We start from the raw sequence: 27,904 nt of genomic DNA, 5'->3' as shown, positions 1-27,904 counted from the left end.
CCCATCATAGCTGGCAGCTTCCTAAATTTTGCACAAACTTCCCCAGTTGTTTGTGTCCCCAGAGAACTTGGGGATAAGCATGTAGGAAGGATGTGATGTACTCTTCTTAACTGTCCTTCTTCTCATTGTATAATTGTACAGTGAGAGCTAATGCCAGTGCATTAGGAGCTGAATAGCACCATCTTTAGCCATAAACAGTTTCCCATTGCATTCCCATTGGAAAGCAGAATGTCTCCATTTAGAAATCTGCACTGTAAGTTAGCTTGACAAAGACGGGAAGACGCCTATCCCTCACTACAATATTGTCAGTCTCAAGATTTCAGGATGTGTTTATGTGTTTTTACAAAACAACACCAAACAAATCTCAGAGTGTTATAAACACTGTGAATATATTTTTAAATATGTTTTGCCCACATCTAAACAGACGTTGGGCTTGTAAAGAAAATGTTCCCCACAAATACAAAAAAACAGAAACTCACTATTTACAGGGCATAATAGAAACAACATGTCTACAAGGTATAATTATTGCAGGAATAAACCAGGATATTGAGAATTAGCAACTGAGTCTTCCAAGCAGTATTAGGACTGGGTATTAACCTTCCAAGCAGTATTAGGACTGGGCACCACCCCAGGCACTGCTCTCGGGTCTTCATGTGCTCATGTTGATTCACTTGGAGTCGAAGTACAACATTTTTACCATGCAGATCTCCTGTCTGATAGATGCCTGGATGACAGCTTTGCAATTGCCAGAAATCTCCATTCTGTGCATCAGAACACTGTAGCAAACCTGCCCAACTTCTGACTTGCCAAGGTGAACCCAGCCCAGCCCATCCAACAAACATGTTTTGTGGTCTGCCAAGTGTTAAACCACCTTCTCTTCCTTTTTTTTCTTCCTTGTACACAGTCCCAAAACTTTGTTGGGAGGCAGATGTTAATTTTAAAGAAAATTGAAAGTGATTTGGCAAGTATTAGACAAGATCCTTCCCATGATGTCTATTAGGGGTTTGTTCTCAAAACCAACAGCTGGGTAGGAGGAGCATCCAGCCAGGCTCCATGCCCCACGTGTGCTTCCAAGAAATGGTTGTGTGTTGGCAACAACTGAGGGAGGAGGAGGGGGAAGCAATCGTGAGCTGGTCTTGTGGCAGCAAGCATGACTTGCCCCCTTTGCTAAACAGGGTCCACCCTGGTTTACATTTGAACAGGAGACTTATGTGAGCACTGTAAGATATTCCTCTTAGGGGATGGTGCCCCTCTGGAACGAGCACCTGCCAGCTTGCATGCAGAAGGTCCTAGGTTCCCTCCCTGGCACCTCCAAGATAGGGCTGAGAGAGAATCCTGCCTGCAACCTTGGAAAAGCCACTGCCAATCTGTGTAGATAATACTGAGTGAGATGCACCAATGGTCTGACTCAGTATAAGGCAGCTTCCTATGTTCTTAGCTGCAATCTAGGTAGGATGGTGAAAGATGTGCTTTCCCTCCATCCTCAGTCCAGTGCTGACTACTCAATGTGGGTTGTCCGCCACAGTCCTGCCCAGATCAGGGTTAGCACACAATTGTTCTCCCTCTTCCTACCTCAGTTTTTGTTGACCCACAACCATTTCTTGGGAGAGTGCACAGGGCTTGGAGACTGACCAGACGCTCCTCCTATTCAGCTGTTGGTCATGAGAACCAACCTTAGGATAGCCCGACTGGTCAGAAGAAATAACCTGCTTTGCTCTTGTGCCTCTTAACACTACTGACATGCAGAAATCTGCAGGAGAAATTTTTCACTGCGATAATATTTGCACCTGCTAATGACTGCACATTAACTGATGACCCAAGCTGCTGTTAAAGGCACAACTACAAGACCGATTATGTCTAGGATTCCGAGATTGCTTCCATTCATGCACGGGGACTTTTCAGCTTCTCTCTTCTGGTGGCAGTCCCCCATCTCACCCAAAGGCTCTCCAAAAGTTGCCCCCCACCAGTACTCTTGCACCTCATGTGGTACAAGGGGCTGCTGCTGAACAGAAAAAAGTCATATATGCAGAGAAGCTCTTTGCACACATGTCTTGATATCTTCTGCATCAAGCACTTGTCTTCAGTCTAAATTGAATGTCTGGTAGCTGCTGCATTTAGCTTATTGAGCTACAAGTTGTTCAGCGTTGTTCCATAGGAACAGGAAAATGGACACTGATTGCAGCCTAAAAGAAAATGTGAAATATTATTCCTTAATATTTCAGACCAATTTCTCTTGTGCCACACATCCTATGGATGCACAGTGGTGTGCGGACTGTCTCTGTGCAAGAGTTAGCACAACTGTGCCTTTCCTTCTCTTCATCTATCCTATGCACTGTGGGAATTTCATGAGCAATTTTCACACACATACTTGCGTAACAGGTATGTGTGTGTCCAAGTATTTGCTTACCTGTGAGGAAGAGAAGCATGAAGGTGATCATCTTCAAATGAAGATCGAGCATGGTCAGGGTCTGTTTTATAGCAGGTGCCCTGTCAAAAAGCAAACTGTGATGAATAGAGCTGTGGAGAACCCAAGTTCCTTAGGAAAGGGGCAGGATACAAAGGTGATAAAAAAATAAAATAAAAGTATTATTTTAGCCACCTCTTTTCTTAGGCAAAGGCCAATCCCTTTCTCAGCCCAAGACAGGGGCCATCCATATAGATAGAGAAAATAGGCAAAAGACATGCAAGACAGGCTTGAGTTTCAGTACATCTTTGGAATCCTACTACGAAATTAGTAGAAGGACTCCTCCTTTGAAATCCCCTTCTTTACTTTTTGGATTCCTCTTACTAGCTCTTTGGAATCACTGACTGACATCCTAACAAAGCACCAGTGCTTCGGGAGAAGAAGCACCAGTGGTTTTGACTCAGCTCCACTGCTCAGGCAGTGGTGGCAGGAGGAAATTTCAACAGCCTCCCCTTCCCCCAGAAGTGCTTTATGCCACCAAAAATATGTTCCTATGGATGAATGTGAAAAGAGATTGCTGAAGACCAAGAAACAGAAGAAAGTAAAATGCATGTCAGAACAGATAGTGGAAATTGCCAAGAAGAGGACAGAAGCCAAAGTCAAGAAAGATAAAGACCTCTGGAAGGTCTTAACAGGGAATTTCTTACTTAACTTAAGAAATTTCTTTCTTAATTTAACAGGGAATATCAGAAAGCTGTTAGAAGAGACAGGGGGTAATACTGCAGTGACATCTGTAAAGACCTTGAGCAGGGTCGTAACTATAATAGGGCAAGGGGAGACAGTTGTCTGGGGGCCCATTGCCTTGGGAGGGCCCCCAGAGGCAAGTCACATGACTGACTCCCCCAGCCGCACACCCACCCGGGCTTCCTTCAGTTGTATTCATCCTCCCAAATTGATATGAGTGTTAAGACCTGGAGCTACCAGAACAACATGTCTTTCTCTAGTACCATTAAATGACTTGCATCATCCATAATTTACAAAACCTTTTAAAAATAATTTAGGATGATCTACTGTGGCACATAGGTTAAAAATTTTACTATGATTTTTGTTACCACTATTCAGCCTCATTTAAGATTTCTTTACTTCATGAGCTGAGCTTTAGTGAAATCATGTCTCTGGGCCCACTCCAACTTTGCTACGCCTCTGACCTTGAGGATGCAAACAGACATGGAAAAACAAGGGAAGTTTTCTCTGACCTCAGAAGGAGGTTCCAACCTCAAATTGGCATGTTAAGAGATGCCAAAGGACAGATAGTAACTGATTCAGAGAAGATCAAACAGAGATGGAAGGAGTATACTGAAAACCTGTACAGTAGGGATATCAACATCCGAGATACTCTAGAAGATATTCCCTACTTGCAAGACCCTCTAGTACGAGAAGATGAAGTCAGATCAGCACTCCGGTCATTACAGTCTCGGAAGGCTACAGGAATTGATGGAATAGCTACAGAAATATGTCATACAACAAAAGAAGAATCAGTCAAGGCTCTAACCAAACTATGCCAGCAAATTTGGAGAACGACACAATGGCCAACAGATTGGAAGAGGTCAGTCTACATACCCATACCAAAAAAGGGAGACTTAACGGATTGCACATTCTGCACAGATATGAAAAAAATTAGAGGGACCACTGCTATCTACCACTTCAATGTCTTCATTATCAGCTCTGAGGCTTATAACCCGTTGTCATTAGTTTAGTCTTCTTGACATTTAATTGTAGTCCCATTTTTTCACTGTGCTCCTTGACTTTCATTACTAGAGCTTTCAGATCTTCTGCATTCTCAGCTAACAGAGCGGTGTCATCAGCATAGCGCAGGTTATTGGTGTTTCTTCTTCCAACTTTAAAACCATGCTCATCTTCTTCCAATCCAGCTTCTCTCAGCATATGTTCAGCATATAAATTGAATAAATAAATAAGGAGAAAGTATACAGCCTTGTCTTACTCCTTTGCCAATGATCCCAAGCATTTTTTTGCTAGCATGTGAAATTGTGTGATGGTTTGAGTTTTGTTCTGGGCAGCAGTATCAAGGCAGTGCATGCGCACCTGCATTCAGAATGGGGCCTTCCTGATTCATCAACCTGAGCGGGATCTAAATTGAACTGAGTAAACATCCAAAAACTTGTGAGTGCATGCATGTACACCTTAAAGGGAATATGGTGGATAGCTTCTGCCTTTTAGGATCAACCATCAACAGTAAAGGATCCAGCAGTCAAGATATATGCCACAGACTAACACTTGGGAGGGTTGCAACAAAGGCCTTGGAAAGGATTTTTAGATGCCATGACATGTCTATACGTACAAAGGTTAGAATCGTTCGGACCATAGTTTTCCCCGTGACACTCTATGGATGTGAAAGCTGGACTCTGAAGAGGCAAGATAGAAAAAGTATTGATGCTTTTGAACTTTGGTGCTGGAGAAGACTTTTGAGGATACCATGGACAGCCAGGAAAACAAATGAATGGATCATACAACAAATCAATCCAGAATTTTCACTCAAAGTACAAATGACCAGGCTCAAACTATCATACTTTGGACACATTATGTGAAAATCCAGCTCCCTTGAGAAGTCCATAATGCTGGGAAAAGTTGAAGGAAAGAGAAGAAGCGGACAACCAGCAGCAAAGTGGATGGACTCGATTACGACAGCAATGAATGCACCACTGAGACACCTTAAAGGCTAAGCTGAAGATAACTCATCCTGGAGAGAATCTATCTATGTGGTCGCTAAGCGTCGACACCGACTTGACGACACTTAATCAATCAATCAATCAAGGGTTATGCAGCCGTCGGGGAGAAACCTTTGGGTGGCACAAAGTGCTTCCAGGAGAAAGGGAGGTAGGCAAAATCCACCTTTTCCCACCCAAGCAATAGTGCAAAGTTAGTCTGGAACACTTCAGATGCACAGTGCTAAACTTCATTATTCTGAATGTCAGCCACTGTACTATGAGAGCCAAACCTCTTTGGATGACATATCTACTGTAAACAATGAAGTAGGAAGACCCTAGACACAGGGCATGTCCACACTAGAATAGAACTTATCTATTCCCTTGCTATGTGTTGGTCATGTACTAACTATTCCTTAAATAAACCATAAGATTCAAGGAACTGACTACAGAAGAGACTGCTGATGTGATTGCTCAACTTTGGTTTTGAGCAGCACTGGCAACAGATCATCACCACAACATTCCAGCTTAATGAGATAAGAAGCATCTTGTGACCACTCATCTTATTTTGTGCCTCTTCCAAGAGCCAATTTACCAGCTGGAGTGTGTGTGTGTGTGTGTGTGTGTGTGTGTGTGTGTGTGTGCGCGCGCATGTGAGTTTGTGTAACCACTGCAAGTTATTGATTTTTGGCATGGTGATCCATCTTTTGTGCTCCATCAAACAACTTAACAAATAACAGCCCTGTGAGGTTAAGTCCCTATAATTTCCATTTTACAGAGGAGGAACTGAGTCTGAAGGTGGAGACTTGTTCAGGGTCACAATATTTACTTACTTACTTAATCCACTCTGAAATACTATAAACAATGTTAATTCATATTAAAATCACAATACTGTCAATGCCTAATAAAACTGGCTTCTCTTAGGCTTGGACAAAGCATTAGAGGAGACACAGGACTGAAAAACAGGAGGCCCATGACACATGAATGCATATGTGGATGCATTCTTTCTTTTCGCATACTAAAAATAATTAATAGGAAAAAATAACTTTATAAACAGATCCACTAGCGTTCCATCCAACTTTCCACCATCTAATAGGCAACATGATAGTCACAGCAAATGTTAAATAGGTCTATTTCAGAAATGCTAGTCATGCTTTTGAGGACTTTACTCTGACCTTCTATGTTACAGCTTGAAGTACAGCCAAAGCCTAAAAAACCAGAGTTACTATGGTGGAACACGTATACCAGAGAACTTTTGAGACAAAAAGAAAATGCCCATGTGTGTCATGGGCTATGGTATCTCTACAATACTGTCTTCATATCTCTGCATATCTGTTGCCTACATGAAGCCCAAAGAATAGCTATTCATAGTTCTAAGGCAACAATAATAGGATTACAACAATAACCTTATCTGATAGCCTCCAAAGAAAAAAAAGTATTTAAATTTAATCAGGGGCAGCCTTTCTTGAAATCATTGCATAAACCATTGCATATGCCAACAGTGATGCAATGTAAGTTTCCTGGAGATTCTTGTTCTTAGCAAATCCACCCAGTCTCTCTTCTCATCAGAGACATCTGTCAATTTTTCTGTACTATGACCAGAAATCTTCCAAAGATTCTTGTCACACAGAAAACTTGCTTCATCTTTTTTCTCAGACTTTTCTCTCACTTTTTAAACCATCATTTACCTGACATTTATAAACTATTCAAAATGCTAGTGTCATCCCTTTCTTACTCCTCCTAGACCCTGTCTCTTTTTCTTTCAAACTCCTTCTTTCATTGTCAGGCCAGGACAAAGTAAAAGAATTGTTGGTCTTTTTAGTGCATCAGGTAGGAGTATTTCCACTCCTCTGCATTCCACTCTACCTTCCTCTCCCTCATAAAATGATATCCTACCTCTCAGATGCTAGGGCAAATATCTGGAAAAGGAAAGAAAGCCAAGGAAAAATACAGAAGAGGAAAGCTTTCCATTGAAAGCTTTGCATTGATTCATAGGAAAACAGCTTTGGGAATAGGTTGATCACAGTTGCCTTGGGATAACAATGTTGTTTGTTCTTCAGCAAACAGCACTTGCTTGTCTTTATAGCAACTGGAGGAACTGTGACTTTTGAATACTGCTGTATTTGCCCTTTAGGACCAAACTAGAGTTGACAGTTTATATACAGAACAGCCCCAATCACAAAGAAAGGCTGACTGATTTTAAGAGCAAAATGGGTTCATAGGTGAGGGGCATAGAACACTCCCCCTTGCCCATGCTTACCTCCCCACATCTTCTTTGCCCAAACATTTTTATCCCCAGCCAAGTTCCAATACCAGAAGTATACTTAGTTCAGCAAAACCCCTGGAGAGAAGGGCTATGGTGATGTAAGTGGTGGGGAGGGTTCAGCATCCTTCAAATGCATGCCTCTTTTACTGTTAAATTGGATCCCTCGCCTCTCCTTTCGGTGTGATTGGGTCCTGTCTTCTTTGGTCCTGACTCTGAGCATAAGGGAAGTTCTTCAAGACAGTGCAATATCTTCTCCATCTAGCAACTAGGGAGCCCCTTCTTCCATTATTTCAGCACTTCTGCTCTCCTGGCCCTCTCCTTATACAAATTGTTTCCATGAACTCTTACTATGTTGTCTTTACAGTGACAAAGAGGAGGCTGACAGAAAAAATTGTGACTGCTGAGAAATTTTCCACCTTAGGGTCCAAAGTAGGGTGTTCACACAAACACCTCCTCTAGCACTCCAAAATATTACAGAATACCCAAGCTATAGCCCTGGACTATGTCCAGCATCTTGTGGCCACCTAATGGCACAGTATGGAAGTAACTTGACTAGAGAGCAAGAGGTTTGCTGGTTCAAATCCCCACTGGTATGTTTCCTGTCCCCTGCCCCATCCACCCGGTCGTGAGAACAACCTCTGGTGTGTAGGACAATTCAGAAGTGGTGTTAAGTGCAATTAGTATATGCTTACATGAAGCTATACCTCCCTTTTTCATCCAGCCCACCCTGCAGTCTTGGTCTTTATCCAGTGTCTAGTATGGTTGGGGTCTGCATATGGGTGATCAAAATGAAGAAGAACTATGACAAGACAAAAGCACTGATAGTCAGCAGGCTACATAACTTAGGAAGCTTGACATTCAACTTCTCACCACTGCAGTTTTCAGTTTTGGAGTGCTTCTGGATATGAACTTCACCTGGAAGTTCAGGCAGATGCAGTGGTCAAGGGTGCATTTTGCCAGCTCCACCTGGATAGAAGGCTGCAGGCTTTTCTGTCTGTTGATGACCGGGCAACAATTATTCATGCCTTCATTTCCTCAGGAGTACACTACTCTAATGCATGTGGGGCTACCCCAGTAAACATTTTGGAAGTCCTGCCCAAATGAAGAGAACAGAAAGGAACAAGAAATGCAAGGAAACAATAAGGGATGCAAAAAGAGTGTTTGAGGAGCATACAGCTAGAAGTGTCAAGGGGAATAACAAAAATGTGTTTAAATATACATATCAGAAGCAGAAAACCTGCCAGGGAGGCAGATGAAGTGGTGGCTGGTCAGTAAGGGCAGGAGGGGCAGTGCCCCCACCAAAAAAACAAGCTAATAAAGGATCAAACTTACCTGCAGCCAGGGAAACCTTTAGAGTAGTGGGCTTCTTCCAGCCCCTCCTCCCAGGGGCGTAACTATGTTGGAGTGGGCCCTGAGACAAGATTCTTAAATGCCCCCCCCCCCGCCGAGAATTTTTTTTAAAAAGGACTTCAAAAGGAAGCGCTTTTTACGTTGCCCGAAAACAGTCTCTCATGTAACACTGTTAGGGTGAGAAGCGCTTCAACCGCAGATTCTCTTCTGGTAACCTTTACAGTGACTCTTTAAGACATTGTGCACCCCACCCTCCACTGCAGATGGAGGGCTGTGAGGTAGTGGCTTGCCTAAGGCCACCACCTAGTAAGTTCAGTGGGGAGGGGAGGGTGGCTGCCCGATTCGTAGCTCAGCGGCTACGCTACACTCGCACACCGTTTTGCACTGGGATTACCGAGCAGAGTGTGAAACCCGATCGCAGCCTTTCTTGGGAGACGGGATGGACGGAGAAAAAGTTCTGAGGACAGGTGCATTCCTGGCTAGGCAGGCACCTCGCCCCGAGGAGACACCCAGGGGGCGGGAGACTCAGAGACCAGGCTCTGCGCAGCGTGGCACCACTCGACGACGTGGCGCCTGCATCTCGCTGGGCATAACTGAGAGCCAGTGCACCGCTTAGAACCGCAGCATGGAGCCACTCCTGAGTCCTGACACCCCTTGGCCACGGCGCACCCCTAGATTTCAAGGAGGGTCGCTGCAGCTCCCTGGGCAAGACGGTGTGAAAGAAGCCCGGCAGCGTGCCTCCGCTGCCCGTTCTCACTAACCATGCAAGACCCGACAGTGGAAGGGTTTGTGGGAAGGCGAGGCAGGGTGGGGGTTGAAGCCAAGCCCTCCCCACTAGCAAATAAGCAGTGTTGCAAGGCGGGCGGGGGGGGGAGAGAGCAGCAGCACAGCACTTGAGGCGCACGTGCAAACACGCACCTTCCCGCCCGAGCTATGAGTGAGAAAAATCCCCGCCCCCTCCGGAGCGGTCTCCAGAGCAGCTGGCTCTGCTCTCTCTGCCCTCTGCTTCAGTGTTCTGTCCCCGCCCCTCTCTCACACTCACATACACACCAGCTCCCAGCTGCCGCACAGGTAAACTTTAGACTCCCACTTGCAGAGAGGGGGACGTAGGCAGATGTCGCCGGGATCCTGGGCTATTTACAGAAGCGCCAGGCAAATGTAGCTGGAGGTGGGGGGATCATACCTCACACCCGCCCCTCTCTCGCTAGGAAGGAAATTTTTTTTCAATGACTTCAAAAGGAAGATCGGGTAGGGGAGAGCCTCTGAGGGCCCCCCCCAAGGCGGGGGGCCCCGAGACAATGGCCTCCCCCTGCCTAATTATAGTTACGCCCCTGCCTCCTCCCCTGCCTGTAACTTCTTACTTTGGTCTTACTGGCTGGAACAGCTGCTACTCAAGCTGCTCCAGCTAATCAGATTTCTAGGGGGCTCCTCCTGGCATTGCCCCCAGGAAGAACTAAAATAATGCATTAAAATGCACTTCCCTGGTTGCTTCAGGAAGTGTATTTTAAATACTCCCCCCCTTCTTCCTGGGGCAGTGCCAGGAGGGGCCCCTTGGAATCTGATTGGCTGGAGCAGCATGAACAGCAGCTCATCGCCAGGGCAGACAGAATCCACCCAAGAGTTCTGAAGGAACTCAAATGTGATATTGCTGATCTCCTAGCAAAAATACGTAACTTGTCCCTACAATCAGGCTCTGTAGCAGAGGACTGAAAAGCAGCCAATGTAACTCCCATTTTCAAAAAGGGAAATGGCATGTGAACAAAGGTGATCTGATTGTCATAGAATACTTGGAGTTCCAAAAACCTTTTGACAAAAGGATGCTAACTACATGTCCGTTACTGGGACCAGTGCTCTTTAGCTTATTCATCAGTGATCTAGAAGCTGAGGTAAGCAGTGAAGTGGCCAAATCTGCAGATCCAGGGGGGATCTGGGGAACGACATGCCAATTAGCTTAACATCTATGCCAGGTAAATTGATTGAAAGCATATTTAAGGACAAAATTGTTAAACATATAGAAGAACAGGCCTTGCTGAAGAAGAACCAGCTTGGCTTCTGCAAGGGCAAGTCTTGCCTCACTAACCTTTCGGAGTTCTTTGAGAATGTCAACAGGCATGTGGAGAAAGGTGATCTGGTTGACAACAAATATTTGGATTTCCAAAAAACTTTTGACAAAGTTACCCACCAAATGCTCTTGAGTAAACTTAGCGATAAGGGAACAGGTTGATGTGTGGATCAGTAACTGGTTGAAGGACAGGAAACAGAGGGTAGGAATAAATAGAGAGGACATTCACACAATCGAAAACTGTGTTCTACCCAGGTTTGGGAGCTGAGTGTACTCCCAATTTTTGATTGTGTGGAAGCAAGGTTAGAGGAAAACCTGGGTAGAAGTGATTGTGTGGAAGCAAGGTTAGAGGAAAACCTGGGTTACCTTTTCTCCTACCTTGTTTCCACACAATCACTTCTACCCAGGTTTTCCTCTAACCTTGCTTCCACACAATCAAAAATTGGGAGTACACACAGCTCCCAAACCTGGGTAGAACACAGTTTTCGATTGTGTGAATGACCTCAGAAAGTTTTCAAAGTAGATGGAAGTAGGAATTGGGGTCCCCCAGTGATCTGTACTGGCACCAGTGCTCTTTAACTTGTTCATAAATGATCTAGAAGTTGGGGTAAGCAGCAAAGTGGTCAAATTTGCAGATGTCACTAAACTATTAAGCATAGTGAAATCCAAAACAGATTGTGAGGAGCTCCAAAAGGATCTCTCTGGGTGAGTGGGCAATAAAATGGCAAATGTGGTTCAGTGTAAGGAAGCGTTAAGTGATGCATATTGGGGCAAAAAAAACCCAACTTCACATATTCACTAATGGGGTCTGAGCTGTCGGTGACTGGCCATGAGAGATCTTGGGGTCATGGTTGACAGCTCATTGAAAATGTTGACTCAGCACACAACAGCTGTGAAAAAAGGCCGATTCCATGCTAGAGATCATTTGGAAGGGCACTGAAAATAAAAATGCTAATATTATAATGCTGTTATATAAATCTATGGTGCAGCCACATTTGGAGTATTGCTTGCAGTTCTGGTCACCGTATCTTCAGAAAGACATTGTAGAACAGGAAAGGGTGCAGAGGAGGGCAACCAAGATGATCAGGGGCCTGGAACACCTTCCTTACGAGGCAAGGCTACAGCATCTGGGGCCTTTTAGTTTGGAAAATAAGAGACTACAGGGAGACATAATAGTAGTGTATAAAATTATGCATAGAGTAGAGAGAGTGGACAGAGAGAAATTTTTCTCACTCTCTCACAACACTAGAACTAGTGGTCATGCTATGAAACTGAAGACTAAGAAATTTAGGATCAACAAAAGGAAGTACTTTTTCACATTGCACATAATTAATCTATGGAATTCTTTGTCATGGGGTGTGGTGATGGCCACTAGCTTGGATGGTTTTAAAAGGGACTTGGAGAGATTCATGGAGGACAGGTCTGTCAATGGCTACTAGTCTGGTGGCTATAGGCCACCTCCAGCCTCAGAGGCAAAATGCCTCTAAATACAGTTTAGAGTTTCAGGGGAGCAACAGCAAGAGAGAGGACATGCCCTCACCTCTTGCCTATAGGCTTCTCAGAGGCATCTGGTGGGCCACTGTGGGAAACAGGATGCTGGACTAGGTAGGCCTTGGGCCTGATGCAGCAGGGCTGTTCTTATGTTCTTCAAGGGTGTCTTCAATGGCTGCTCCCTAGTGATGGAAATCCCTCCCCTTGGAAATTTACCAATGTCTACGACTTTTGGAAGCACTGTAGACCTTGGGCATTTCCAGATTTGCTCTTTGTGTTGCCAGCCAATAATTGCTTTCCTACTTGTTGATTCATGTAGAATTGCTGTAGCATTTCTTCCACATAATTTGATATTAGGATATTGGGATACTGCACAGAAAACTGACCTTCCATCTCTTACCAGGACTGTTTCTATTGTACTCTGTTGTATTTGAGCATGCATCTCTCAAAAAAGAACAGTAGTACTTAACAACGCTTTGCATTTGTAGTCACTGCGCTACTACCGTATTTACCCAAATTGAAGATTACGCTGAATTTAAGATGACCTCCTTAAAAAGTAGATGTTACATACAGGTCACACCTGTATTTTTTCCAAAGGAAGAAGACTTTTAATTTAAGATGACCTTCTGATTTCCTAATACCAAAAGACTTAGAAAAAAACCTTAGTCTTGGGTTCAGGTAAATACAGCATATTGCTGTTCTCAAAAGCATTGCATTTTCTGCATTAATCAACATGATGGTTTATGCAGAGGGAAAGTCCATACTGACAACAAATGGATGCCGATATCATAACATCCCTTCATAAAGAGTAAGTGAACAAAGTGTGACAATACCAGACTAAACCTCCCATCTGAAAGTGCTTCTTACTTGTTTGTGCTTGCTTTTAGGGCTCAGGGATACATTGACAAAGGGTATGTGTATGTGTTTTAATCAAATGAAACTTTAATTTGTTTTGTGGGGGGTGAGGTTATTAGGTTTGTTATCCACTGCAGCCTTCAGGTTGAGACAGACTCTAATTAGCAATAGCAATAGCACTTACATTTATATACCGCTTTATAGCCGGAGCTCTCTAAGTGGTTTACAATGATTTAGCATATTGCCCCCAACATTCTGGGTACTCATTTTACCGACCTCGGAAGGATGGAAGGCTGAGTCAACCTTGAGCCCCTTGGTCAGGATTGAACTTGTAACCTTCTGGTTACAGGGCGGCAGTTTTTACCACTGCGCCACCAGGGGCTCTTTAATTAGAAACAAACAAATATTCTCTTTTCACTGAGTAATCACAGTCTGTCCCCTCCTTTCCCAAGATCAAGCTTTAGGGTCTTTCTGGACAAATATTCCAAAGAAACTGAAGTTCTTACTCAGCTGTATAGGAAATCCAAACATTTTCCTTCCAAGCATTACATCAGGACATTTCATTTTCCCAGCACTCTAACCACAACATGAGGTTGCTAACATATACATATTACTGGTGAGCACCAGTAAGAATATTATTTCCTCAAAGCATTATTTTCCCCTAGTTTTTAGCTGTCCACTCCTCCTCTTCAGCAGTCACCACTGGAGTACAGTACAGCACTCTGGATTTTGGTTTTTAAAAGCCAAAAATAAAATGGCAAACAGGCACAGCTATTCCTCCTCCAACGTCTACATCTGTGGGGCCAGGATATTGCATCACTAGCCCAAATCACTAGCACTACATTAGCACCAGTATTATGGAAAAACACATTTTTATACCCTAGGTCACAGGATGTGGCTTACAAGCAGACTAGATCATCTCTTTTTAGACATTAAACACCGGTCCTTGCCACAATAATGCCTGATAGCTCAGCTATAACTCCTTATCCTCCAAATACACTGAGGAATTGCTGTCTCCATTGTACAGATAAAAGGTTGAGAAACAGGAAATATCCCAAAGAACACAAAGACCTGTGGCTCTTTAAAGACTAAAAGGCCGTGCACACAACCAATCTTGGATCGGCTGGGGAGAAGGCAGAATCCTGCCTTCCCGCCCTCAGACAATCCGAGCTCAGTCCTGCTGCTGCCAATCGCGTACCCGCACAAGCGGCACAGAGGTGGTCACCCAATGTGGGATCGGGAGGAGGAAGTCCTGCTGCATCCCACAGTGTACTGCATGGGCAGCAGAGAGGCACCCTGTGGCCATGAAGCAGGGCTCCTCTCTCTGACCGCACTCTAGTCGGGTCTCTATTGCTGTCATTCCTGGTGGCCATTTACAGAGCCCTCACAGTGCACACAACGGAAAAGTTGATGGACTCCTTTTCTATCCTACCTCACTTTTTGCCCAGGTAGTGGATCTGTGCTTCTCAGGGCTGCAGCTGCTGGGCTGGGAGACCTCCTGGTCTCCCAGATGACACAAGCTTCTTGGGTGGAAGGGATTTTACCCAAGCCGCTCATCTTGTCTGAACAACCTTTAACACACTTATTGTAAGGCAAGTTTGCATAGGATAGAGCCCACTTAATCTGATGTAGGCTCTAACCTATTAAAGCTTATGCTGCCATCAATGGGCAGCATGGAGATAAGTGAGTCAAGATTAAGCATTTTGAAATTAATGAGACATGTAGTAGACTGACTGTCTCAGCTTCAATCTGGATTGAATGAACAGGGCAACGGAAAGAGCCAGTTTTGCTTCTTCATGGCACACGAAACAAGAACTCTAAACCAGAAGGTTCTCTTGCTATGCCAAAGTCTTACACTGCATCAAAAGCGCCCAAAAGCTGTGCCAAGGCTGGCTGCAGGAATGGTCTGTTATGGAACCAGCACATTGTCTCCTGGCCTCATGGTTGCCTGCTCAGCACTAAGGGGGGAAATGAGTTTTAAACTATGTGCAGCCATCAGCTATTTTTTCTTCTTCTACCACTTTGGTTTGAATTAATTGATTTACCAGTAAAGTCCCACATGAGAAACTCAGCAACTTTCTATAAAGCCCTGGACTTTTTTCTCTGTTGTTTTCCCAGGTTTCGTTCACATGAAGAATTTACTTCCTGTTTACTTAGCTTTTAGAACATTCATAGGCTATGAGTAGCTTAGATGTACATATATTGGGAAACATGGCCTTTAGGTCCAGGCTCCAAAATTACCTAGGTGCACTTCTGAATATAACCCTCATGAAAAACACATATCCAATTTGAAACAGCATCAAAACTATTTCAGGACATCACCTAGTGACAAAGTGTGACATGGAAAATGACATGAAATTTGGGAAGTTAAGTGAAAAGAGGACTTGTGTGAATGAACACATGCTTATGGAATATCAGGGAATGTAGACTTGTAGAACTCAGCACCTATGCCTGACTTAGATTTTACATATTAATGTTATAGCATCAATTTGAAATCTATGTTGTCTAAACCTTTCAGTAAATTTCTCTACCTCAGTGTCCCATGTTATAAATATTCACGTGGCACAAATTTGAGCAAAACAGACTCAAATATACTTTTTAGCATCACTTGTGAAAACACCTTTAAAGTGCAGTTTAGAATCAACAACATTATGAGGGGCAGTCATGACAGTGTTATTGCAGACATCCTTCTCATCTCTCCAGCTGTTCTGTGTTCCTAGCTGGCTTCTTTAGCCTCTCCCTTGCTTATCCATCTTGGCAGAGTGAGTTAAACATACAGACCTTGAGAAAATATTGGAGTTTCCCAATCTCTGTGAAACTGCTCACAATCCGCAACTTCTTTTTCTTACCATTTTTATTTAGTGACCAAGAGAGACAAAAAGAAGTCAGAGGGACCCACTCCTATTAAGAGAGCATGGTCCTTTTTTCTTTTCAGGGGGTTTCCCTGAAAGAGTTTAATGTACCACTTTATTCACAAACAAGAAAACCTTCTGTTGCACACTTTCTGCTTCTCCTCTTATATTTATATAAAAGAGTTTAAATACCGACTCAAAAAGACTCCATGTTTAAAAAGCCATGTGGATTTCATCAAATGTGGCATGTCTGACCTTGCCAGATGGAATATAAATAATAAATGTCACCCTTTTGCATCTGGAGATAGGAAGACATATCAGGAAGTTGCGGGGGAGGGTGTCTGTGGCTAAGTAAAAGATGATAAAAGAGTTAAATGACAAACTGTACCCGGACTGGCGGGAGCGACAAGGGACGATAGTGAAAAAGATGTTGGTGTTTCCCAGCAATGCCAATTCCCGTGCAAGTTGTCCAGCAGGGCCATGTGAAAAAGTGCCCTTGTGCTTCCAGTAATAACAACACTGATACTAACAAGCACAGATTATCTGCACTGCTGTCCCTTGCTGAAACAGAATTGCAATAATGCTTTCCTCTCTTTCAGCATTTTCTGACGTTAATTTTCCTTATTCATCTCAAGGAGGGGCAAGGAGAAAATAATGCCAAAGAGTGAAGTCTGGATATGTTACATTGATCTTGTGGATTTCTTGAACCTGTTCTGCTGGGTCTGTGCATCAGACTCATACCTGATTCTTTGGATACGAACAAGATAGGTGTATGTTTGTGGGTTGAGTTTCTTCTCTTCCATAATTTTCTGAAGCAGTCTTCAGTCACCACATTGCAGCAGGGGATAATTACTGTGAAAGTCACTACACCTGCTTGCTATGGTCTGCTGCTGCTGTCTCCTCTCCACTGCTCCCCCACTCCCACCCCGCATGTGCTCTGAGGTGCACTCTGCCCTTCTGCCACCACTCTTGCTATCGCAAGCAGCATGCATCCATCTGCACCCACCTGTCTGTCTCTCGTTGCCACAACTCCAACATCAGTTCTCATTCGCTCTCCCCACCCCTCCCTCCCTCCCTCCCTCACCATACTTGTTTGCTTTGTCTCCTCTCAGCCCAAAATGGTGTTGGTAGGTCAGCAGGCCATTATAGGGGAAAGGAGACCAAAAATCTAATAGCTGTTTCCCGTTCCGGCTGTCCTGTCAGCTCTCAAGCCTCGGTGAGTACCCTCAGAACCTGACCTTGCTCCTTTGCAATGCCAGATCGGTTCAAAATAAGACCTAAATGATCCATTATTTGAACATGGATGAGGGAGCCGACTTGGCTTGTATAACTGAGACCTGGTTAGGGGAGGCTATGGCCCAGTATGGGCTCAGCTCCTTCCTGCTGGATACTCAGTGGTGGATCAGGTTAGGGGCAGGGGGGTGGAGTGGCTGTGATCCATCGGAATAATATCTCCTTTACCAGGATTGCTGTGAGATAATTGGACCATATTGAGTTTGTATATCTTGGCCTGGGGACTCGGGATAGATTGGGGATTCTATTGTTGTACCGAGCACCCTGTTGCCCAATGGAGTCCCTAATGGAGCTGATGGAGCTGGTCGCGGAGCTGGTGTTGGAGTTGCCCAGGCTTTTGGTGTTGGGTGACTTCAATGTTCACTTTGGTGCAGCTTGGGAGTTCATAGTGGCCATGACAACTATGAGCCTATTCCAATTGGTCTCGAGGCCAACACACACTGCTGGTAACACTCTCGATTTGGTCTTTTGCTCTAATCAGGATGGTTTTCTGTGGGTGGAGACTCCTAGAGTATCTCCATTGCCATGGATGGACCATCATCTGGTTAAGGCTGGCTTCATGGCCACAAGCCATGAAGGAGTGCACCCCCACCTTCAGGGGTTCAGGACCTATTAGAATGGTGTGCCCAAGAAGGCTGTTGGATCCTATAGGATTCCAAGAGGCCTTGGAGGGTTTTAGGGTTGGTTCTGCTGGTTATTCTGTTGATGCCCTGGTGGAGACCTGGAATAGAGAGCTTACCAGGGCAGTAGACACTATTGCCCCTAAGCACCTTCTCCATTCTGTTTCAAAACTAGCTCCATGGTATACCGAACAGCTACAGGAGCTGAAGTGTCAAGGGAGAAGACTAGAGCATAAGTGGAGGAAGACTCAACTCGAATCCGATAAGACACTGCACAAAGCCCATTTGGAGGTTTATTCTGTGCAGCAAAGAAGCGATTCTATTCTGCATGTATTACATCCACAAGTTCATGTCCAGTGGAGTTCAGAATTGTGAGGGGATTGACTCAGGTTCCTCCTTCTCTGAACACTGATCTGGATTTTTCATTATCCCACTGTGATGCTTTTAACAACTCTTTTGCAGATAAAATCTCTCACATTTGAGCCGACTTGGACTCCATGGTTATGGCAGGGTCAACTGCAAAGGTGTCCAGTATCTCCTCTGGTTCAATTAGAATGGATCAGTTTCAATTTGTGACTCCTGAGGATGTGGTAGGACAAACTCCTTGGAGGTGTTTGGCCTACCACTTGTCCTTGGGATCCATGCCCAACGTGGCTTATAACATCTAGCAGGGAGGTTGTTAGAGATGGCCTAGTTGACATCATAAATGCCTCACTGAGGGAAGGCAGGATGTCTCCATGTTTGGAGGAGGCAATTGTGAGGCCTTTGCTTAAGAAAGCAGCCCTAGCACCCTCAGTGATGGATCATTATAGGCCAGTCTCCAACCTCCCTTGAGTGGGCAAGGGTGGTGTCTGATCAACTCCAGGCAGTTTGATACTGATTATCTAGATCCATTTCAAACTGGCTTTAGAGTGGGCTATGGGGTGGAGACAGCTTTGGTAAGCCTGATGGATGATCTCTACCAAGGAATAGACAGAGGGAAGGAGTGTGACTCTGTTGGTTCTTTTGGACCTTTCTGCAGCTTTTGATACCATTGGCCATGGTATCCTTCTGGATTGCTTGAGGGATTTGGGAATAGGTGGCACTGCTTTACAATGGTTCTGTTCCTATCTCTCTGGTAGATTCTAGATGGTGTCGCTCGGAGATAGATGCGCTCTGAAATGAGAGCTATTGTATGGTGTCCTTCAGGGCTCCATCCTATCTCTGATACTTTTTACATATACATGAAACCACTAAGTGAGATCATCAGGAGATTTGGACAAGGGTGTTCTCAATATGCTGATGACCCTCAAATTTATTTCTCCATGATATCATCATTAGGAAATGGCATTGTGCCACTGAATGACTGGGTGAGTGATAATACATTGAAGCTGAATCCAAGCAAGATGGAAGTACTCATGCTAAGGGGTCGTACTTTGAGGGACATGATAAATCTTCCTGTTCTGGATGGGGTTGCACTCCCCTCGAAGGAACAGCTATGTAGCTTGGAATTGCTTCTGGACCCAGGCCTCACTCTGGTTTCTCAGGTTGAGGCTATGGCCAGGAGCACTTTCTATCAACTTTGGTTGATATGACAGCTGCATTTGGTTGATATGACAGCTTGAAGATAGCGATCTCAGAACTGTGGTACACTCTCTGTTAACTTCTAAGCTTGACTACTGCAATGTGCTCCACATGGAGCTGCCCTTGTATGTAGTTTGGAAACTTCAGTTGTTTCAAAATGCAGCAGCTAAGTTGGTCTCCAGGGTGTCTTGGAGAGACCATATTATGCCTGTTTTAAAGCAATTGTATTGGTTGCCAATAGTTTTCCAGGCAAAATACAAAGTGCTGGTAATTACCTTTAAAGCCCTAAATAGCTCAGGACAAGGTTATCTGGGAGAGTGCCTTCTTCTACATGATCCCCACCTCACATTAAGATCATCGAGAGAGATCTATCTCCAGATGCTGCCAGTTCACCTGGCAATGACGCAGGAGCAGGTCTTCTCTGTGGTCGCTCTTGGGCTGTGGAATGTGCTCCCTATAGACATTCGTGCTTTAACATCTTTACCAGCCTTCAAAAGAGCCCTTAAGGCACATTTTTTTTAGCTAGGCTTTTAGTAATCTGTAAATGTTTTAAATTTTTAATTGCTGTTTAAATTTTTTAATTGCTGTAATCTTTGAATGTGTTACATTTTTAATTGCTGCTTTAATAATTGGTTTTGTTTTTTATTGTGTGTGTTTCTGTGAACCGCCTAGAGCCTTTGGAGTCAGGCAGTATATAAATAAAATAAATAATAAATAAAATGGAAAGCATGAGCAAGCAAGCAAGCTGCTGAAGCAGTGGCAATGAGAGACAGGCAGGTGGGCAAAGCTGGATGCACAATGCCTGCAACAGCAAGCAGCAGCATGGGCTGGAGGGCAGAGCAAGCAAGCTCGTGCTGGGTGTTTTCCAGATTATGAGTTTTGCGCAGGTAGAAGTGTTGCAAGGTGTGATGGAATGATGCAACGGTTTCAAACCACAAGTAAAGGGTTGTTCAATGTTTCGTGGTAGGCTGGTGGCTGTTCATAATTCTGTCCACTGCAATGTGGTTTCCAGGTGGGGGGTGTCCATATTGTACTGTGTTATCTACCCCCTCCTCCTGCCCCATTTTGGGCCAATGGGGTTGTGGAGGAGGCAAAGGGATGACACAATGACTTTTTGTTTTTTAAAAAATCTTGTCTTCCTTGAGCAAATCCATCAGGGAAAGCGGCATTCAAAAACAAAAATTTATTTGCAGCATTGCACCCTTGTGCAAGCACTACAGCAAAAAACAAAAACAAAAACCAGAAAACACAACTGCCCACACACAAAAGGTGGGGAAAGGGCCATTCTAAAATTAGAGATTTTAATTGCAACGTTGCACCCTTGTGCTAGAGCTACAGCAAAACAAACAAACAAAAAATGGAGGAGAGGGCCCTTAGATAAACAACGGGGGAGTTGGGGATCGGGTGGATTTTGAACAAGAAGGTTGCGGTAGGGGAGTCAACATCGTTGCAACCTTCCTACAATGGAAAAATACTGCTACATTCCTGCAATGAAGATGCAACATTGTAGTGTAGCATATTGCCCCCAGAATGTTGGGGGCAATATGCTAAATCATTGTAAACCGCTTAGAGAGCTCCGGCTATAGAGCGGTATATAAATGTAAGTGCTATTGCTATTGCTATTGCTAGTGCTAGTGCTAGTGCTGCAGTGCAGCAATAAAACCCAAAATAGGGCATCAAAATATGGACGGCACCTCACTGCAAGTGATGTTGGATTACAGGCAGTATGGAAGCACACTTAACAGACACGCTGCAAAACTGTTGCAGTGTGTGATGCAGAAAGTGCCCTGGAGCAGCAGTGCAGAGACAGATGGGTGGGTGAAGCTGGATGTATGCTACCTTCAGAAGCCAGCAGCAATGTGGGCTAGAGGACAGAGTACACCCCGGAAGGGTGAGGGCAGTGTGCGGGAAGAGGGGCAAGAGGGGCTGTGGCCAGGGGGCAGGACAACGAGCGCTGGCTGCTGGCACGTTGTGCCTCAAGTGGCAAAAAGCACTGAGCTGCCTCTGCTCCCTTGAACTTCTCCTCCTTTGCTCTCACCAGTTTGCAGCAATAGCTGCCACAACACTCTTTTGTGCAGGGGCAGAATGACTGTGCCACTGCCACAAGGATTGGTTCCACCTCACCTCCTTGCTCACCACTTCATGATCTGTTTCATATGCACCTTAGCAACACATTATACCTTTGCACAAGCACCAACTGGCCAATAATAGGCTGCTGCAGCTGCCTCCCCAGTCAAAGCAGCCAAAGGATCAAAACCAAGGAAGTACTGATCAGAAAGTACCAAAAAGAAGCTGCTGGAGTGAACAGTTTCATGATTGAATGAGTATGCATGTGCCAAACTCTCCTGTCCCTTGGACAAGCTAATAACACAGTGAGACGAGTCTCACGATCAGTAAGACTTGCCTTAAAAGGGTTTGCGGAGAGAGCGGGCTTAGAAGAAACATTTTTTAAAAGGGGGGGGGTACATAATCTATTATATTAATTCTCCTGGGTGTGCCTTGGAATGTGCGTCCCAGAGCCCAGCTGATTGGCTGGGTAGCGGACGCGCCTGATTGGCTGAGGAGCACCCAGGAGGATTGGTTGCCATGGCGGCGGCCTGCCCGTGGAGGCAAGGCCCAGGAGGGGAGAAAGAAGGAGGGGGCAGAAGTGGCAGTGGGGAGGAGAGGTGGCCGGGCCCGGAAGCAGAGACTGGGGCAGAAGGTGGCGGGGGGGGGGAGAGGTAACCGCCGGTCCCAAAGAGCACACAGATGCTCTGTGCGGGGTCGGCTAGTTGCTTGTTATTTTAAAAGAGGAATGTGGCTAAGAGAGGAGGAAGTTCATTTCACTTTGGAGTACAGTCTGATCTGAACTGAAAACAGGCATAGCATTTCACCGACCAATGCTGCTGCTGCAGGTCAGATCAACTAGCCTTTGCACCACCTCAACAATACTGGCAGGCAGCATTCCCCACATTGCAGCCATACCCAGGCGCAGCTTCTGCCCACTTACACTAGCATTCAACAGGCAAGTCATTTTTGTTCCTGCTTATATCAAACAGAATATGCAAGATAGAAGCCTTAGACTTTTGACAGACTGGTGGAAATCTGCATTTTAGCCACACGTGATCAGCCCCTTACAATTTTCAGTATGACTGAACTGAGTTGTACACCAAATGTACAGAACCCCCTTAACCACTGAGCCTCATTACTTCTACACTGGGAACCCCCAGTATAAGAATTGGCAACCTGTTTGGCGCAAAGAGTAATACTTGCCATACCTCGTATGCAGAATGGCCACAGCTCATTTTCATACTTTGGTTGAATATAATTAACATATATTATTTCATGAACATGGTAAATTGCCAGACTATAGTAATTGGATATAGTACACTTAATGTTAAAGTATTCCCACTGAAAAATCATTACACTAAAATGTGAAAAGCAGGAGCCAGTTGATATATGGTCTTTGGAATTGAAACGGTTGAAAATTGTGCTGCTTTATATTTCTCTCCAGTTTTCTTTTCAAACGTATTTGTGGAACAACGAAAACTTGTTCATAAGGATAAGGATCCCCCCTTATGTAAGGTGGATTCTAAAAATCACTCATAGATTCCACAAGAGGTTTATTGGGAGCAGGGAGGGACACACATGTTCTCCAGTGCTGCTCTAGGGCCTTTCCAGACTGTGATTTGTATGTCTGTGTCTGAAAGAGTATGCTGTGAAGCAACCCTCAGAACTATTCTTACACCATCATTCTGCTAACACACGTAACACATACTGAGTGGTAAGAAACCAATTCCAGGAGGGTTGCCACAATCCTTCACAAGTGACTCTCTCCTAACATTTTCCCTGCCTTCAATTATTTCCAGTTTCCTTGTCAGTCAGCTAATATATCAATTAGTTTTTCCAGACTGTGGTTTATTCCAACATAACCATTGATCCTTATGGGTAATTTTGCAGGTCTTGTTTGATTATGCTTTGCACATTGCATAACTTTGTTGTATGATGTGCCTACTGATCATTAAACACTGATGTCTTTTCATTGCTACATTTATTCTAACTCTTCTAAGGGGAAAATTTTGCACAAGGAGGAAAAGGTAAGATGGACCACAGTGCAACCTGTAGAGGAGTGGTGACTTCACTTGCATAGGTGGTGGCACATGGGAGGGTTGACTCCCAAGGCTATGCCGCTCACACACACCCTCACTTCCATATCAGAGCACAGGTTACTTCTAATTCTCATCTTGTGCAGTTCCTATTGTGGTTTTTTTTAAAAAACCAAGACCAGTTGATCAATATTGCAATCTTTTGTCCCTCTTTTATTATTTTTAAAATTTCACTGTCTTTTTTTTACAATTGTGCTCCTATAGTCCTTAGAGAATGATGATTTCTCTCTATCCCCCTCTTCAGCATCGTCTTTCTCTCTCTTTCTCCTCCCTGCACTCCCCAAATGACAGTTGTTTCTACTGCTGTTCTTTATTAAATACTACAGTCAGGACAACTCTAACCAGGAGAACATCCAAAGGGCATTAGAAACATTGTTTCCCTCTCCCAAAATCACAGAGATTGCAACAATTGAATGGCTACAAGTCAAGACTCAAAATCAAACTGCACATGTACAAAAACCTTCATACTCATGCACCTGAAATCTGGATGGTATAATGTCCTCATAAGGATTTAGCATGCATCAATATTCATCCCATTTGGACAAGAAACAAACCAGCTATAAGTATTTTAGTGATTTCCCAGGATAGTCTATGACCGTTATAGTCTATAATATACAAGCAATATATACTGTTATATTTACTCTATTTATTGTAATTCTGAATGGCTGTGTTATTGTCACTTCTGCTTCTGTTTGGCCTATGGCTGCAATAAAAGAACAACAACTACTACTACTGCAAGCAATATTTGTGCTATAGCTATTTCATTTTTTTTCCCCTCCACAACAATTGAAAGAGTGCAGGAACAGCAATAAAGAAAGGAGAACAACACAGTCTGATTTCAGGAAGTTATTCATTAAGCAGGATTTTCAGCAAGTAATTTATTGAGAGAATAAGGAGACACTGAAAAACCACATTCAAACACTGTTGTTGTTGTTATTACATTTATATCCCGCTCTTCCTCCAAGGAGCCCAGAGCAGTGTACTACATACTTGAGTTTCTCTTTCACAACAACCCTGTAAAGTAAGTTAGGCTGAGAGAGAAGTGACTGGCCCAGAGTCACCCAGCTAGTTTCATGGCTAGTTTCATTTGAACTCGGGTCTTCCCGGTCCTAGACCAGCACTCTAACCACAACACCACGCTGGCTCTGTTAGAGATCGAGTTCCAGTGCATCAACCTTTTGCACCGACTATCCTAATGACCACTAGGGGCATTGGGAGTGGAGGTAGTTAGGGAGGGTCTCCTTACCTGTCCCTGCTTGCCTCTACTCTGTGACCCCTGCTTTGTCTCCTCAGGTACTTCCTTTGCTGAGTCAGTCATTTTCCTTTCCTCGAGAGCAGATGGAAACATCTCTCTCACCCTACCTACTCATTATGTAGTTGATAGTTATGAATAAACCTACTTAGTTAGATTGTACAACAATCTCCATGCGTGTTCTTAAGATAACTGCAACAACTAAACTCTGCACTCTACTCTGTAACTGGAGTGGGCAGTTTCTCTTTTTGGTGCTTTGCTAAATAATTACAAATCCCAACACAAAGATGTGGTTCTTCCACAGGGATCTCAGCAAAGGTGGGCGGGAATACTGCAGAAGTTCAATAAGCTTGAAGAGTGAAACAACAAAATTAAGCTTTCAAAAATTAAACTTCAGTGGGAGGAACAAGGGAGGGACCCCAACCCACAATATTCCTTAACACTCTGCCCCTGGTACAGACAAAAACTAGTGAGATGAGCTCATGCAGGGACTGTTTAGGTATGACTTCCCGTCCCCATGCAGCTCTTTGTGCAAAACCCTAGAAGCTCATGTGAAAAAGCCTTATTGGCTATTCACACAGGCAGCCCAACCCAGGCTAGGGCCGCCCAGTCTGGATTGGATTGCTCATGTGGAGTGCCAGTATCACTCCCAGTACTTCCACCTCCCCTAGCCCAACTTTTAGCCCCGGTCCTTAACTGGAGTAAGAGGGTACAAGTCCGACCCCAACCCCAGTTTCAGGATCATGTGTGTGTGTGCTCTGGCTGCACACAACCCGAGTGCACACACATTTGGGCACCTAAAGCGCCCGACTCACAGGGGAATCCGCCAATGCACCACGCTCATAATGTGGTGCATTATGGGATTCCTAGATGCCGGGACTCATTTTCCCAGCCTGCAGCGATCCACGTTGCTGGGAGTAGTGAGGATATTGTGGGCACATACTAGCACACTGAAGAGGAGCTCCTTGCTCATCTGAGGGAAAGGTAGGTTCAAGCCTGCCCCCCCCCACCCCTATTATGGTTGTGAGAATGACCTTTTAGTCTGGAAGTCCTACTAGTAATCCACTGCATTGTTTTCAGGACTAGGACAAGAACATGGACACCTGGATACATGCAGGGCTTTACCATGTCTCTAGTATAATGTCTTCTCTTTTTACTGATTTCATTGTGAGTCTGCCTTGTTCAGTGCACAAATGCTTGCATTTGAACTGATAAACTGCTCAGGAAGAGTGGCTCCCTTTAATCAGTGGTGTCAATTTGAATTATGTGGCCTGGTATCAAGAGATGAAGAGTGGAAGGGGAGAGTGTGTGTGACTAGTGTGCCAAGGGGCGGGGGGAGGTCTTTTTCAACACTAATGTAAATAAAAAACAGATTATTCTGGCTTGAAGGAGGCAAAGTGTGGGCAGATTCTGGGCACATGCAGCTCATTTTTTACATTCTATTATGTTCTTATGTGGCATAGTTCATTTGGCCACTCATATCACAGTTTCACATGATAATTGTTCCTACTGCAATAATTCCTGAAGAATCAACTCAAAATTAAGGTTCCAGCTGATGTGTCAGGACGACTCCACAAGCAGTATAGTTATCTCCAGGTGTTCCTACACAAGCCTTCTTTCCTATCACAGGTTTCTCTGATCCTACAACTGAACTAAAGAGGACAGTTATTATTGTTGTTGCTTAATCTTATTGATATATTACTTGCACAAACAGACTCATTTATTACTCCCTACCATCTGCTGTGATCTTGTATGGTTATTATAAAAATCTTTCTTAAATATGCTCAGAAATAGACTGTGTGGGTTTAAAAACAACAATCAAAATATCCTTGTTATGTGACATATAAAGGCAATGGAAATGGCCTTAATTTTGTTGCACCTCTGATGCTTATTTTCTAACTATTAATATCTAGTGTTTACTCAAAATAGCATTCTATAACAAAATACATCAATGCATGAATTAATAAGGTTCTGTTGTAACCATGTACATAAGGATTTAGTATTTTATACACTTGTCCATATGACAATTGTTAACAAGCAGAATGGTTTGCAAACTTTTTATATTCTGTCATCCACCCCGATTCAAAATGGTGGATGTGTGAATGTTTGAGCAGCAAGAGGGCTAATTTTGTGTACCGCCTAACTGATTTGAGCCAAATTTTGTACAGTTGCAATGAGGGACACACAGGGACACCTCAACAGTGTGGTTTGTGTTGATGTCATACACCTCAGTTCAAGATGGCAGATGGGTAAACGTTTGAAGCACAAGTGGGCAAACTTGTGAACCACCTAACTGATTTGAACCAAATTTGGTACAGGCAAAGGGACACATGGGGCTGGCTCAAGGGCATCGTTTTTAATGATGTCATCTACCCTGATTCAAGATGGTTGACACGTAAACATTTGAGGTACAAGTGGGAAATTATTTGGACCAAATTTGGTACAGTTGTAGGGACACATAGGGACACTCCAGACACACAGTTTGTGATTATGTCATCCACCCAAATTCAAGATGGCAGATGAATATTTGAGACGATCTTAGTCCGAGCACTAGTGATGTGCGGTTCGGTCCGGATCCGGACCGGTTCGTCCCGAACCGGTCCGGATCTGGCGGTTCGATCCCGGACCGAATCGGGCCCTTCTGGGACCGATCCGGACCGAATCCGAGTCGGTTCGGCTCCGAACCGGCTCGGGTTTCCCGAACCGGTTCGGGAGTTCAATTGAGTCTCTGGAGTGTCCCTTTAAAGTTTGAAGTGTGTCCTCCATTTTGTGGCTCATTCCTGAAACTTTTGCTCCTAGCATCCATTTTGTGATGCTATTTTCAGGCATTGTATTGGCTGCGCTATTGATCCTTTGATTGGCCAGAATGAGTCCTTTGGTCTGGTAGGCTGCTTGGCTGTTGCACTGTTGAGAGCTGGCACCCTGTTGGCCGTGGGGGAGTGCAAAGGTGGGGGCTCCCAAAGGAGGGAATTTCAAACCTATATAAACCCAAGCCTCTTCTCTGGAAACTTCTCTTGGCTGCAGTTGT

General features: G+C 44.3%; 1 protein-coding gene across 2 annotated transcripts in view; it reads right to left on the bottom strand.

Moving 5' to 3' along the window:
* The window catches only part of PDGFRB (platelet derived growth factor receptor beta), a 145,186-nt gene that overhangs the window by 69,547 nt on the left and 47,735 nt on the right, over positions 1-27,904 (bottom strand). For both annotated transcript variants that reach the window (XM_053303784.1, XM_053303785.1), the window contains exon 2: positions 2,408-2,487. In XM_053303784.1, coding sequence (XP_053159759.1) covers positions 2,408-2,459 — 52 coding nt within the window. In that variant the 5' untranslated portion in view covers positions 2,460-2,487. The remainder of the gene's footprint in view (positions 1-2,407; positions 2,488-27,904) is intronic.

The sequence above is a fragment of the Hemicordylus capensis genome, chromosome 2, assembly GCF_027244095.1.
Source record: "Hemicordylus capensis ecotype Gifberg chromosome 2, rHemCap1.1.pri, whole genome shotgun sequence".
In the NCBI taxonomy this organism is placed as follows: Eukaryota; Metazoa; Chordata; class Lepidosauria; order Squamata; family Cordylidae; genus Hemicordylus; species Hemicordylus capensis.
Note: the sequence above shows the minus strand (reverse complement) of the source record. Positions and strands in the feature narration are given on the sequence as shown.